At 52.6% G+C, this 15,502-nt stretch overlaps 1 protein-coding gene across 2 annotated transcripts in view; it reads left to right on the top strand.

Annotated features, from left to right (window-relative positions):
- ACSS3 (acyl-CoA synthetase short chain family member 3) overlaps positions 1 to 15,502 on the top strand; it is a 173,670-nt gene that overhangs the window by 13,371 nt on the left and 144,797 nt on the right. For both annotated transcript variants that reach the window (XM_075012266.1, XM_075012259.1), the window contains exon 2: positions 6,107 to 6,251. In XM_075012266.1, coding sequence (XP_074868367.1) covers positions 6,107 to 6,251 — 145 coding nt within the window. The remainder of the gene's footprint in view (positions 1 to 6,106; positions 6,252 to 15,502) is intronic.

Genomic DNA, 15,502 nt, shown 5'->3' with positions numbered 1-15,502 from the left:
ATCTCCCTCAACATCTCCTTCTCCTTCCTAAGTCCCAGGAAGCCTCTTAATTCAGGGTTTGTCCAGGAGGGAGCCCTTCTTTTCATTTCACCTTGCTGCTCCTGGAAGCCCTGTGAGGGCTCTGAGGGGGACGCTGGGGCTTCTGTGGTGGGCAGCTGCTGGCCATTGCTGTGCAGAGATGTTGTGGGGGTGGCTGTAAGGGCGTCTTAAGAGCAGCTCATGCCTTTGCTGCTTGCATGTTCTTGGCTTCCTGACATGGGGATTCTGGGTCCATGCAGTTTTAAGAGCGTCCAGACACAGGGATCATAGAGCCCTGCTGCTGCGGGCCTGGGCGTCTCTGTGCTTCAGCTGGCTGGCACCATGGCGGACTCCTCTTTCAAAAGAGCGGGCCACGGTGCATCTACATATACCTTCTTTCAAAAGAGAATTTTGAAAGGGGGCACTTTCCTAATATGGGGCTGGGGTCTGGATTTCGAAGTCTGAGCCGCATTCCTTTGATTTCCTTTTGAAAGAGCACATTGTATGTGAAGATGCTCCCTGTACTCTTTTGAAAGAAGGCCTGTATTTTCGAAATTACGTGCATGTGTAGCCATGGATTTTGTGAAAACTGTTGCTTCGTCTGGAGACAGAAGTTCATTATTCACATACAATCTGATATCACCCTGTTAACAAAATGTACGTTAATAGGGCAGAATGATGGGGTGAAAGGTTATTTCAGTTTCCATGCCCACTCAGTCTCCCTCTTTCCCCATTCAGTCTTCGAAGAATAGACTAGGATGCCAGTTTTGATGGTGTTTTTCTGTGGAATGTACAAGGAGCAGCATTGAAATAGTTCTTTTTCATTTCCCTAGCTGAAACAGCCTATGGGTCAATACCAACTTGCATTAGGTTTAATAGTTGTGACCCTGTGATGAAAGATGCTCTGTACACTCATCCCTCGCTATACAAGCACAATTGGTTCCCAACTTTCTGCTCATAGGTGAAAACTTGTAAGAGGGAAACTAAATTCCCATAAAATACATGTAAAAGTCTCTGATTGGTTCCAAGTGCTCCTAATTCAGCGAGGGAGTGGGAACATGTGGCGCTGGCTTTGAAAGGTAAGTGGGTTTTTTTTTTGTGGGGGTCAGAGGGGTTAAAGGCTGGCTGCAGTTTGGGGCCATGAGCGGGAGAGAGGGTTAAAACCTGGTAGTGAATTGGGTCGTGGGGTGCACAGGGGGCATTAAGGCTGTGGTGGGTTGGGGCAGGTGAGGGGCAGGATTCAGGCTGCAGTGGGTTGGGTCTGTGGGCTGGCAGGGCAGTCAGGCTGCAGCAGGTGAGGTGTGCAGTGCCAGTGGGGGGCTTTTCAGACTGTGGCAGATTTGGGCTGCAGAGCCGGTGAGGGGGTTACACTCGTATTAGCGAGGGGTGGGAGAGTGCACTTGTTTAGTGAACAAAGATAGGTATATGTGTCCCCCATTTTAGTGAGTACTCACAAGTAAAGTACTTGTTTAACAAGTGATGAGTGTGCATGCAAATACAGTCCCTTTATTGAGACAAACAAGGATCCTTATTTTTCCTTTCCTTGCTGATACTGAGCTTAATTCTTGAGTCTGAGTTGTGTCCAGTGCAGTATCGTACCAAAGGTAAATGTACACCACTTTAAGCTCCCGCTCGTCCTATGGGAGCAGTTTCACTCTTGTACTATTTAGAACATCCCTATGGGATCATAGGATTCACACATGCTTTCCTTCTGGTCTCTTCAGTTGCTCTCTTTCACTATTATCCTGGGGTGTGTGCACAGAGGGGGGAAGGGATAACAAGCTAAAGCTACGTCTACAGTAGAATGGTATGTTAACATTGCGTATTTGGATGTGGAGACATCGAAATAAGAAATGTCATTGTGTAGCAAAAACACATCCTGCAGATCTGGCACCGTTGACATTCAACGTCAACGTAGTGACGTGCAACATCAAAAGGAGCCCCCTGGGATAGCGTTTACACACAAAAGCAGCCCCTTTCAAAATAAGGGGCCAGGAAAGCCCACAGACGGGGTCATAGGGTGGACTAGCCCTTCTGGGGTAACAGTCAGACACTCCTTTAAAGGGACCCTCTCAAATAGACTCAGCCTGCACCTCATGATGCCTGTGGAACTGACATCAGAATCACAGACCCAGTGCATGCAGCTATGGACCCTCATCATCATACATACAGAATGGGAAAGGACTGCCTAGGAAAGAGTACAGCAGAAAGGGATCTGGGGGTTATAGTGGACCACAAGCTAAATATGAGTCAACAGTGTGATGCTGTTGTGAAAAAGGCAAACATGATTCTAGGATGCATTAACAGGTGTGTTGTGAACAAGACACGAGAAGTCATTCTCCCGCTCTACTCTGCACTGGTTAGGCCTCAGCTGGAGTATTGTGTCCAGTTCTGGGCACCGCAGTTCAGGAAGGATGTGGAGAAATTGGAGAGGGTCCAGAGGAGAGCAACGAGAATGATCAAAGGTCTAGAGAACATGACCTATGAAGAAAGGCTGAAAGAATTGGGCTTGTTTAGTTTGGAAAAGAGAAGATTGAGGGGGGACATGATAGCAGTTTTCAGGTATTTAAAAGGGTGTCATAAGGCAGAGGGAGGGAACTTGTTCTTCCTTGCCTCTGAGGATAGAACAAGAGGCAATGGACTGAAATTGCAGCAGGGGAGGTTCAGGTTGGACGTTAGGAAAAAGTCCCTAACTATCAGGGTGATCAAACACTGGAACGAATTGCCAAGAGAGGTGGTAGAGTCTCCATCAGTGGAGCTATTTAAGAAGAGGTTAGATAGATGGCTTTCAGGGGTGGTCTAGAAAATGCTTGGTCCTTCCATGAGGGTGGGGGGCTGGACTCGATGGCCTCTCAAGGTCCCTTCCAGTCCTACTCTTCTATGATTCTATGATCATAGAATCTATGATTCTATGATCATCATCATAAGCAGCAGGAGCAGCCAGAAGCCCTCCAGGCTGTCGCTGAGGCACGAGCCGCTCTGCTTGGTGCTGTGCAGGAGGTTGCCCTTCACCTCCTGGAAGGGGAGCCCTCCTTGGGGGATGAAGGAGTTGCCCCAGACCATGGGGCCCTCTTGGTCCCCCACTCTGTGCTCTGCTGGCTATGGAGCCACCTCACCACCTCAGAGTGGTGGGAGCGCCTGGTCATGGTGGAGTGGGATGATGCCCACTGGCTCCGGAATTTCTGGATGCACCAGCAGACGTTTCTGCAGCTCTGCCATTGACTTATCCCTGCCCTGAGGCACCACGACACCCATATGCAGTGTACCCACACCATTGAGAAACAGGTCAGCATCGCTGTACGGAAGCTGGCCACTCCAGAAAGCTGCCGATATGTAGGACACCAGTTCGGTGTGGGCAAGGCCACTGTTTGGAGCTCTTGTTGTGTAGGTAAGGGGGCCAGGGCGGGTACCCATTGGGGGGAGTGGGGGCCTGGGGAGCGGGGGAGCCTGGGGAAGGAGGTGCCTGGGGAGGGGGTCGGGGGGGGCTGGGAACGCCCTGCACATCCTCACTGGTGCCCATGTCCTCTCCCTGCAAGTGGTCAGTGCGCTGAACACTCTGCTGGTCCACAGGCTCATGCAGATTGGGGACCTCGATGTGGCCACCGTGGGGTTTGCTGGCATGTGGTTCCCCAACTGCTTTGGGACCCACATCCCCATCTGTGCCCTGGACCACAGCGGAAGATGCTTTATAAACAGGAAGGGCTACCACTCGGTGGTTTTCCAGACCATGGTGGACAGCCAGGGCTGTTTCCAGGATGTATATGTTGGTTGGCCTGGCAGCACCCACGATGCCTGTGTTTTCAGGAACTCGAGCCTGTACCGCTGGATGGAGGTGGGGACCTACATCCCCCAGAGGAAGATCACTCTGGGAGACAACACTGTGCCCCTCTGCCTCCTGGCAGATGTGGCCTATCCCCTCCAGCCCTGCCTTTTGCATCCCTACATGGGCCACCTCAACGCCAGCCAGGAGAGGTTCAACGGCCACCTGAACCATGCCCACCAACCAGTGGAGTGGGCTTTTGGCAGCCTCAAGGGCGCTGGTGCTGCCTCCTTGTCAACCTCAGTGTGGGCCTCCTGAACATTCCCAGGTTCTGGGTACGTGCTGCATGCTCCACAACCTGGTGGAGAGCAAGAGGGAAGCCTTTGTGCGGGAGTGGGCGGTGGAGGCTGGCACGGCCTACCCCTAGCCAGCCAGCCACTGCTGGCAGCCACCAGGCCCACCAGGAGGGGTCTGGGCCCGAGAGGCCCTGTGGGCCTATTTTGACCAAGGGGCAGAGTGAGCACTGCCCCAGCCATCCCTGGCAGGCCTCCCACACACTGCCCCCCTAAAGAGCACACAACACATTTCTTTGAAAAATAAAACTGTGAGTATAGTATTTAAGAACTAAATGTGTCAACCATTTCTTTAATGGAACGAATGTCTAGGGGGAAGCTATGTATGGGGAGATGGGGAGAATGCCACCTAAAGTGTGGGGACATAACTATGTACAACAGAGGTGGGGGTGAACTGTATACAGTGGAGGGGGACCTGTGTGGTCCAGTCCTTGGCCCCTCACTGCCCCACATGACCCCCATGGCTGCTGCACCGCAATGTCCACAGCGGGCTGCGGAGGTTGGGGGGAAGAGAGAGGGTGGCCGTTAGTATTTGGCCCTGGCCTGTGGCCCACCCCCGCCCACCCCATGGGCACCAGGTCCCTCTCCCCTGACCATGGGCATGGTGTCCCTGTGGGTGGCCAGGATTTCAGCCCTCTGCCCCAGGATGGGGCATGGCTCTGTCCACGGGGGTGGGTGCTGATCGGCCCTGGTGGCTGTGTCACTGTCCTGGGGCCATGGTCTGGCTGGGCCATGGTGGGTTGGGGTCGGCTGGGAGTGTTGGGGGGCCCCAGTTGTGTCCCGTGCCCCTGCCCCTGCCCCGTAACCCAGGGGGTGTGCGCCCTGTGTGTAAATACCTAAAGGTCCACTCCCACGGTCAGGGGACACCTGTTGGGTGGATGCCCTGTTGGAGCTCCGGGAGGGGAGGTCGATGAGGAGCTGCCCCTCACTGGAGTTCTCCTCAGTGGTCCTGTGGGTTGGCTCCTCCGGAGGCCTCTGGGGTGCTGGGCTGGCCTCTGGGCTAGACCCCTGGTCTGAGGCCTGCTGGAGCTCCTCGGCCACAGTATCAAGGATGGCCGTCAGGGCAGGAAGTATACTGGGGCGCAGGATTTCCTCGAGCTCCCTGTAATAGGGGCAAATGGCAGGGGCGACCCCAGACCGGCTGGCTGTGTCCTGGGCCCGGGTGTAACCCTACCACAATTCCTTGACTTTATTTTACGCATGTGTAGATGTGACGCGCGCTATTTCAAAGATGGGCTGGCTACTTTGAAATAGTTAGCTAGTGTAGATACGGCTTAAGTGACAAAGAGGAGATCAGCATTGGCAGGCCAGGGAACAGGACTAAAAATCAAAGCTCCTCTTTGAAGTTCATACAACTTTTGTGTATTTTAGTATTTCAGCATTATATGTCATTCCAATAATCTTTTGTGTGTAAAATGGCAAAAAAAAATCACAATTTGTGAAATAGTTTTTAATTATCAATTGCAATTCTCTGTAAATTTTTGGCTGTTGAAGAGACCATGACTCTGAAGATTTCTAATCTTTATATACAGTTAAAGTAAACATTTTACTACCCAGCTGATAGGCTAATTCACCCATATTTTTGGCAAATTCTTTGTCTTGGGACTTGTTTGCACTTACAGTGCTGCAACTGTGCTGCTCTAACGCTTGGTGAAGATGCCATATTGCCAACAAGAAAGGTACTCCGTCTGTGTATTTTAATGGAAGAAGCCCTCCCACCAGCTATGCTATGTACCCTGAGGATTAGTTTGGTATTACTATTTTGCTCGAAATGTGGATTTTCCATAATGCTGAGTAATGTAGCTATATTGACTTATGCTGGTAATGTAAGTAATTTAACAGCAGGGGCCTTCTGATTTGAAGATCATTTCATCGGTTGGCTAAGTGAATGTTCTCTCTCCTTCACAGAACTTAGTGTAGCTAGTTTGGAAAGATCTTTGTCTAATGCTGTACTTCCTTTTCTTTTTCCTTTCAGGTTTGTGAATGGGGAGCTGAATATTTGCTATAATGCTGTAGATCGTCATGTTGAAAGCGGACATGCAGACCAGACTGCTATTATCTATGACAGTCCCGTAACAAACACTAAACAGGCTATAACTTACAAAGAAGTTCTTGAACAGGTATGGTTGATAACAGAATCATGTTTCATAGAAGCATATAAGAAATAATGTCATGTTACATGGCGGGCTATTACAAAAATAGATTGATTAGAAGTAACCTTGTCTTTCAAACTGCATTTTATTTTTTTTAGTTATGTTCTGATTCATAAACTTCACTAGGGCCGTGTCTACACTAGCCCAAAACTTTGAAATGGCCATGCAAATGGCCATTTCGAAGTTTACTAATGAAGCGCTGAAATACATATTCAGCGCCTCATTAGCATGCTGGCAGCTGCAGCACTTTGAAATTAACGCAGCTCGCCACCGCATGGCTCATCCAGACGGGGCTCCTTTTCGAAAGGACCCCGGCAACTTTGAAATCCCCTTATTCCTAAAATTTTAGGAATATTTAGGAATATTTTAGGAATAAGGGGATTTCAAAGTTGCTGGGGTCCTTTCGAAAAGGAGCCCCATCTGGACGAGCCACATGGCGGCGAGCTGCATCAATTTCGAAGTGCTCCGGATGCCGGCATGCTAATGAGGCGCTGAATGTGTATTTCAGCGCTTCATTAGTAAACTTCGAAATGGCCATTTGCATGGCCATTTCTAAATTTTGGGCTAGTGTAGACGTAGCCTAATTGTATCCAGTAATGCATTGTTTCTTTTGCCTCTCTCTCTACTGGTTATTAATGCATGTAGGCGCCCGGGTGCTATGACCGCGCCCCTCTGGGCAGCACAGGCCCCTACTGCTTGCCCTGGGTCTAGCCATCCCAGGGCTTTGTCCCCTTTAAGGGTAGGTGATCGGTCAGCCCACAGCTGGAGGGCCCCACCTTAAAAGCTGGGGCAGGGCCGCAGCTAGTCAAACAGTCCGGGGTCGGCCCTTAGCTCCAGGCGGGACCTCAGTCACAGACGCTGTCCTGGGAAGCCCAGCCCTCAGTTCAGGGCGGGGCAACAGCACAAGGTTTGAGGAACAAGCCCAGCCCTCAGTTCAGGGCGGGGCAGTAGCACAAGGGTTGAGGAACAAGCCCAGCAAGGGCTTACCCCATCAGGGAGGGGGTAGGGGGTCGCAGGCCCTCCCACACCACTGCGACCCAGCCCGGGGCCCTGCGGGTCGCTTACACACGACCACGGCGGTGCGGATCCAGGCCGCAACACACCACCATGGGTTCTGGTGCAGCGTTCCCCGGGCCACTTCCTACTTCCACCTCCACTGGGGGAAGGTCCCAGTCCACCTGGTCAGGGGGTCCCCAGGGGTCGGCCCCCTCCAAATTGTCTACCTTTGGGGGCTCTGGCCAGTTGGTAATTTCCACATCATTGGGGTAGTTTGATGGCGGTAGCGTGGTGGGTCCGAGGTGATCCTGGGCCTGGGGGCTGCAGGGGTCTGCTGGAACTCTGGGGCAGGCCACTTCTGGGGCCTCGTGGTTGCTAGCCCCCACCCGTCTGGCTGGGCCTTGGGTTTCCTCCAAGAAGGGGGTCCTCCGCCGGAGTGAGGGCCCTGGCAGATCTGGGAAGTCCGGGTATGTCCCCTGGGGCATCTGGATCCATGGCTGTGTTGGCTGGTCTGGGCCGCTGGGGGCTTGCTCCTCCCGACCGGCTGGGCGGCAGCAGGCTCTCTGCCCCTGGCACCCAGGAGCCCGTGAAACAGCCCGTTCCCTGCGTGGAGGCCCAGGCTTTAATGGGTCCCGAGCTCTGCCCTTGGCCCTTCTGGCTCTGGGCCCCACCCTCTGAGGGGCGGGCCACTGGTGTTCTGGGTCCAGGCCCGCCCACCAGGGCCTCTGCGCAGCCTCTTCTGCCTCTGAGTCGGTGGGAGGCCACAGAGGCTCGCTACAATGCAAAATAGCTGCTGTTTCGTTTTTTCAGTCTTATGTCCCTTCACCCCAACAACCAACCATTTCTGTGTTTGGGGTTGGAGGAGACAGTATAAGTAAACTTCTTTACACTTACTTACTATCGCCAACAAAATTTCTCTTCCAGTAGTGACAGCAATAAGTTTTTGAAAAGGACAGCTTATACCTTGGCCAAATACACAATATATCAACAAAATGTCACCCTTAAAATTTAAATGTTAAAAGAACAGAACTTCTAAAATATGTGGCTCATCTCAGAGTGAAGTTTTTTTCATAGGTGTACCTAGCAAATCAGTTAACACTGAATATTTGGTGAAAACTGGTGTTTGCACATAGAGGCTACATCTACACGGGGATGCTACATCGAAATAGCTTATTTTGATGCAGCGAAATTGAAATAAGCTATGTCAATGAATAGCGTCCACATGTCCTCCAGGGCTGGTGCCGTCGATGTTCAACGTCGATGTTGGGCAGCACTACATCGAAGTAGGCGCCATGGGAGCGTCTACACACCAAAGCGGCCCAAATCGAAATAAGGGTGCCAGGAACAGCTGCAGACAGGGTCACGGGGCGGACTAGCACTTCCCAGGCAACAGCAAGCCGCTCCCTTAAAGGGCCCCTCCCAGACACACGCAGCCTGCACAGCACGTGGTCTGCAGAGCCACAAGCACCCACACCCCATGGAAGCAGCATGGACCCCCAGCAGCAGCAGCTGCAGCAGCAGCCAGAGGTCCACACACCCGCCCCTGGAGGAGCAGTGCTTGCCCTGCTTAGTGCCATGCAGGAGGCAGCTGACCATCTTTTATTTGAGGAAGATGAGCTGCCCCCAGGGGATGAGGAAGCAGCCCCAGACCTTGCTGCCCTCCGAGCACCCCCCGCCGCACATGCTACCGGCTGTGGAGCTACCCCACGAGCACGGGCTGGTGGGAGCGGCTGGTGCTCTGTGAGTGGGACAACGACCGCTGGTTCTGGAATTTCCGGATGAGCTGGCAGACATTCCTGGAGCTCTGCCAGTGGCTCACCCTGCCTTACGGCACCAGGACACCTCCATGCGACGTGCCCTTACGGTCAAGAAACGGGTCGGCATCGCTGTCTGGAAGCTGGCCACTCCAGACAGCTACCGATCCGTAGGGCAGTAGTTTGGCGTGGGCAAGGCCACTGTTGGGGCTGTCCTCATGGAGGTAAGAGGACCTGGCTGGGGGGGAGCCCTCGGGGGGGAGCCCAGGGGTGGAGGGCCAGACACACAGTGCACACCCCTCACCGGTGCTCTCTCATGTCCTTCCCCTGCAGGTCGGCTGCGCAATCAATGCCCTGCTCCTCCACACGCTTGTGCGGCTTGGGGACCCGGATGCCGCCATCGCGGGGTTTGCCAGCCTGCGCTTCCCAAATTGCTTTGGGGCTCTGGATGGGACCCATATCCCCATCCATGCCCCAGAGCACAGCGGAGGACGCTTCCTCAATAGGAAGGGATACCATTCCGTGGTCCTCCAGGCCTTGGTGGACAGCCGGGGCTGCTTCCTGGACATTTATGTTGGCTGGCCTGGCAGCACCCACGACGCCTGGGTGTTCAGAAATTTGGGCCTGTGCCGCTGGCTGGAGGCGGGGACCTACATCCCCCAGTGGGAGAGCCCTGTTGGGGACACCACCATGCCCCTCTGCGTTGTCGCAGACGCGGCATACCCCCTCTGGCCCTGGCTCATGCACCCTTACATGGGCCATGTCACAGCCAGCCAGGAGCGGTTCAACACTTGCTTGAACCATGCGCGCCAGGTGGTCAAGCGCACTTTCGGCCGCCTCTAAGGGCGCTTGAGGTGTTTCCTCACCCTCCTGGATGCAGGCCTCACCAACATCCCCCAGGTTGTGGGCACATGCAGCGCACTCCACAACCTGGTGGAGAGCAAGGGAGAGGCCTTCTTCCAGGGCTGGGCTGTGGAGGCTGGCAGGGCCGACGTCCAGCCACCCGCTGCCCCCGGTCGCCAGGTCGACCCTGAGGGGATCCAGGTCCGGGAGGCCCTGTGGGCCCATTTTGACCAGGCTGTGGGGTGAACGCTGGCAGGGCCAGCTGCTGGTGAGTCACCCACTGCACCCCCACTCCATCCTCCACAACACTCCCTGCCCCCACGCCCACACCACAGAGCACCTGAGAGCACACACCCCCACACTTTTCTTTGAAATAAATGAAAATGTTGTTTCAAACAAAACAGTGCAACCTTATTATTAACCGAAGAAAAGGGGGGAACTATGTACATGGGAGCGCAGCTACTAAAACAGGGGTCCAACAAAAACTATTTACAAATAGGGGAGTTTGTACAAAGGGGGGGGGCAGCAACATCCTTGGCCCCGCACCCTAATGTCCAGCGCCCGGTGTTGGGGGGCACGACCCACCTCTTGGCCGGAGCCCTGGTCGAGGCTGGGTGGGGGCCAGGAGAACCGGCAAATACGTCCGGCTGGTGTCCGCAGTCCCATGGTCCCCCTTGGCGGCAGGCCCCAGGGTGGTAGATGGTGGAGGGACGGCAGGTGGAGCGGCAGGTGGCACGGCGGGCAGAGTGGTGGGCGGCGCAGTGGGGGGGCCAGGTGCTGCGCAGTGCGGTCGAAAGTGCACATGAAGGCCCCCAAGCCTCCTGGCACCAGGCCAGTGCTCGCTCCTGGAGCTCTAGCCGCCGCTCCTCCACCTGCAGGCGCCGCTCTGACACCTCCAGCTGACGGCGGAGGGTCACGAGCAGCTGGGGGTCCGTGGCCGTCCGCGGGTGGCTTCTCCATCAGCCTCGTCCTGGGGCTGGTCGGTGCTCTGCTGAGGGGCTGGCCTGCTGGGATGGCCCCAGTGGGCTCCCCGGGACCACGGACACCTCGCCGGTACTCTCCAGACCCTCCTGATGGTGCAGCTGTGGAACACAGGGGAAACGAGTGGAGACAGCCGTTAGTGTGGGCCCTGACCCGTGGCCCTTGTCCCCCCACCCCTCTGCTGCTGTCCCCCCTTCCCCGTCCCCCGGAAATGATGATGATGATGATGATGGGTGTCCCCCCACCCAACGGGGGACCCTAGGTTCCACTCCCCCCATCCCCAGGGATGGGGCATGGCGCTGTCCTGCTGGGGGGCAGGGGCTGATTCACTCTTCTGAGGGACATGCCACTGCTGTCCTTGGGGCCATGGTCATCTGGGCGTGTGGAGGGCCCTGGTCATGTTTCTTGTCCCCACCCATTAACCCCGGGGGTGCGCACCGGGGGGTACATACTTGACAGTCCGCTCCCACGTTTGGGGGACACCCATTGGGCGGATGCCCTGCTGGAGCTGTGGGATGGGAAGGCGATGCAGAGCCCCCCGTCGCTGGAGGACTCCCCCTCTTCCTCCTCTGGTGTCCCAGAGGTGGGCTCCTGGGGGGGCCCCTGGGGTGCAGGGCTTGTCTCCGGGGCGGACTCTGTCTCCAGGGCCTGCTGGGGCTCGTTGGCCGAGGTGTCAAGAGTGGCCGGGAGGGAGGAGGTGTGCCGGGGGCCCAGGATGGCCCTGAGCTCCCTGTAAAAGGGGCAAGTGGCGGGGGTGGCCCCAGATCGGCTGGCCGCATCCCAGGCCCGGGCGTAACCCTGCCACAGCTCCTTTACCTTACTCCTGACGTGGTCAGGAGTGCGGGCAGGGTGACCCCGGGCAGCCAGGCCCTTGGCCAGCTGAGCAAACGCATCCGTGTTCTGCCTCTTGCTCCCTATTACCTGGAGCACCTCCTCCTCACCCCAGAGCCCCAGCAGGTCCCGGATCTCCCCTCCATCCAGGAGGGGCCCCGCTGCCTCTTCCCTGGCTGCCTGCCAGCCTGAGAGCCCTGGCTCCCCTTGGGGGGGGTGCCCTGGGGGTGCTTGGGGGGCTGGCTGGCTGCCATGGGGTGCAGGATGGTGGCTTGGGGCTGCAGAGAGATGTGCAGGCTGGGCACATGGTAGTGCTGCTGCCTGCATGAGCTCTCAGCTTCCTGCACAGGAAATAAGGGGGCGGGGAGCTTATAAGGGGCTGCTGCATGCGGCGACCATAGAGCTCAGGGGCTGGAGAGAGTGTCTGTCAACCCCTCAGCTGATGGCTGCCATGGCGGACCCCGCTATTTCGATGTTGCGGGACGCGGATCACCTACATGTGCCCTACTTCGAAGTTCAGCGTCGAAGTAGGGCACTATTCCCATCTCCTGTTGGGGATAGCGACTTCGACGTCTCGCCGCCTTACGTCGATTTCAACTTCAAAATAGCGCTCGGCACGTGTAGACGCAGCGGGCGCTATTTCGAAGTTGGCGCAGCTACTTCGAAGTGGCCGGCTTGTGTAGACGTGGCTAGAGATATGTATGTGTTGCTCTCTAGTACCACATACAGCAAATATATGTTCCAAGTTTCATTAGGTGTCACAGATGCAAGTAAGGGACCCCTGCTGGTCACTGACTTGGACTGCTGCGGAGGGAATGCAAGCCTTGGTTTCTATGGATCCGTGGCCTGTGTGGTATCTAACATTGCCCAAGTATCAGTCTCTTAAGCCTACGCTCTGAGATTGCATTGATCAAGTCTGAAAACTGGAACCTGCTTTCCAGTTGCCTAGCCTCTCTGAGGACTGTTCTGTCTATTAAGGCTTGCTTGTACTTAATCCCACTCAGAAGGCATGAAATTTCCAGCTTGCAGTACAGCTAGATCAGGGGCATGGAGTAGTTGTGAAGCATTTAGACTGTTTAAAATGTGTGAACTAGTAAATTTGTTGTCTTATGCTTTAAACGTGGAAAGCCAAAGAGTATTCATGTCCTACAAAACTGTAAATGTTACGTACACACACATCCCTTTTTAATCATATCTTTCCCTTGGAAATCCTTGGGGATTATTTGTACCCTGGGGGCAGGTGCGGTGTCCCCTCCTCATGCATGCTATTGTTTGATGGGTGGCAAGTATCGGAGGGGTAGCCGTGTTAGTCTGGATCTGTAACAGCAACGAAGGGTCCTGTGGCACTTTATAGACTAACAGAAAAGTTTTGAGCATGAGCTTTCGTGAGCACAGACTGAAGTGAGTCTGTGCTCACGAAAGCTCATGCTCAAAACTTTTCTGTTAGTCTGTAAGGTGCCACAGGACCCTTCCTTGCTGTTTGATGGGTGGGTCTCTCTGTCTCTCTCTCTCGGAGCCCTTTGTCCAGCTTCAGGGGTGTGATCTCACTAGTCTGGTTTCCTCCTACTCCTGTGCAGATTGTTTAAAAACAAACAAACAAAAAGCCCACCACCTGGTAACCTGCTGTTTTTTTGTTTTGTTTTGTTCTGTTCCTGAAAATGTCCACCGCTCCTGCCTTCAGAGGAATTGGCTAAACTTTGCTTCTTAGGTAGCAGCTCACCCATCGGCTCAGTATTTGTGCTTGAATAGAATCATCGTCTGAAGCCCCTTTTTATTTATCTGTCTGGGGCATACCTATAGGCACTCATGATCCCAGTTTTTTTTTTTTCATAAAACAGTAGTGACACTGGCAGACCAGGTGCTCGTGTCACTGAACACTGACAAATTCTTAGCTGGAAATCAGCCCGGCTGACTTGTTTGTTGGTATTGATAATATGGGTATTGCACTTAGAGATGCATATAGTGGCTGGATTTTATGAAATCCTTGTGAATTGCTGCATGCATTAATTTTACTTATCTGCAGAACATGTTATAAGGTAATAAGTAAGTGTTTGCTTTGTAACTATAAAAGTGGTTGCTATGACACTGGAAACTCCCCCAGCCAAGAGAGAATCATTAAGTGTGAAATGCTAGTTTAACAGAAGAGGTGCCATCATCTGTCCAATAATAGAAGATTCACAAACACCAGACGAAACATTCATGGAACATCAGACTCTGTTGATTGCTTCCCCCACATCCATTGGGATGGGATGGATACATCTAGTCATCCCATCATGATTTGAACTCTGGGAGAAAGGAATAAAAAATCCCTGACTTGGAGAACCTGTATAAATATACTTTTTAAAATTTGGAGAGGGTAATATTTTTTAAGTATAATCAGGGGAACCTCAAGCTGTTTAGCCTGGGGCGTCCATAAAAGTCAACTAGAGCTTGCATAGGATAGCAATTTCTATTACCGTTTGAAATCTAAAACTATAACTCATGTATCTGTGTATGTGTTTTCTCTACTTGTAAATAACTTCAGTTTGCTTAGTTAGTAAACAGTTAAATTATTGTAGGATTGGCTACATGTGTTGTCTTAGGTGTGGGATCTAGTGTGCAACTGATGTGGGGTAAGTGACAGGTTCTTTGGAACAGGGTTACCTGAATATTGTTTTAATTTTGTGGTAAATTTTCCCTTACAACAAAAAGTAATTTTGTGGTGGCAAGGCAGACTACCCAAGGGGACTGTCTCCAATGCCATGGCTAGTCTGCTATAGTGCTCAACTGTGTTCATGCTTGTTACTTGGTGAAATCTAACTATAGTACTCTCAGCTGATTTGTGGTTTGTGTTCTGTTTCTTGACCAGCTGCCCTGAGGCTGGCAATTGTGGCTGTGGGCTTCTCCAAATAGCTTGATAACACACTGATAATATAAATCAGAATTTATAACTTTACAGATGGAACTGCCATTCATCATGCAGGTGGGGTAATAAATGGATTGTTTCTATGTTTAAGAAAGTGTGTATGTTCCTAGAATCTGATTTGCTTGAGTGCGTGAAGGATGGCTTTTGAATGCTTGGAGTGCTGAAAGCCTCCAAGCCCTAGTGCCTATCAGAGAACAAATCTGAAATTTCTATTTAAAAATAGAGGCCATTTACCAGATTTGGAGTCAAGGCTGTGTTAATGCTAGAAAGGAGTCTGGTTGGGGATCTGAAGGGAGGCTCCATACTGGGGAAGATTAATGTCCACTGTGGCCTATATTTGATGACTAGCGTCTTGCCCTGTGGATTGGGCAATCAGCCCCTGATAAAACCCTTACAATAGAGATACTTGCGGTATATTGATTTAAGTGAGGAGGCAACTTTGACAGTGTAGATACTAATGTCTGATTGATAAACTCTGCCGTTTAATATACAGCTTTTCATATGGCAGTTTCATATGGCAGTGTCCAAGATAAAATTCAGGTAACTGTTAAAGTGAAATTATTCCATGCTGGGGAAGAGGAGCTGCAAACTGTAGTGTTCTTAACTGTGTGAATGTGTTTTCAGTTGTGTATTTCATTCACATTAAAATAGTCGAATTTGTGAGTTTTTTGTTACTGTCTTTAGGGAAGAAAAAAAAAATCATTTAGCTCATCACAGCACTTCTCTAACCCTATAATGAGAGCACTAGAAACCCTTCATTTTTACTGATTGACTTTCAAGATTTTTTGACCAACAGAGGATATAAAGGTTAACTAACCTACGCTATAGGGTTGTGCCACAGCTGTTCGCATACTTCAACATTTATTGAAAAAGTATAAAACAAACAAGCAGTCATGTAGCACCTTAAA

Source organism: Carettochelys insculpta, chromosome 1 (assembly GCF_033958435.1).
Source record: "Carettochelys insculpta isolate YL-2023 chromosome 1, ASM3395843v1, whole genome shotgun sequence".
In the NCBI taxonomy this organism is placed as follows: Eukaryota; Metazoa; Chordata; order Testudines; family Carettochelyidae; genus Carettochelys; species Carettochelys insculpta.
This window is presented reverse-complemented; position numbering and strand designations above follow the sequence as displayed.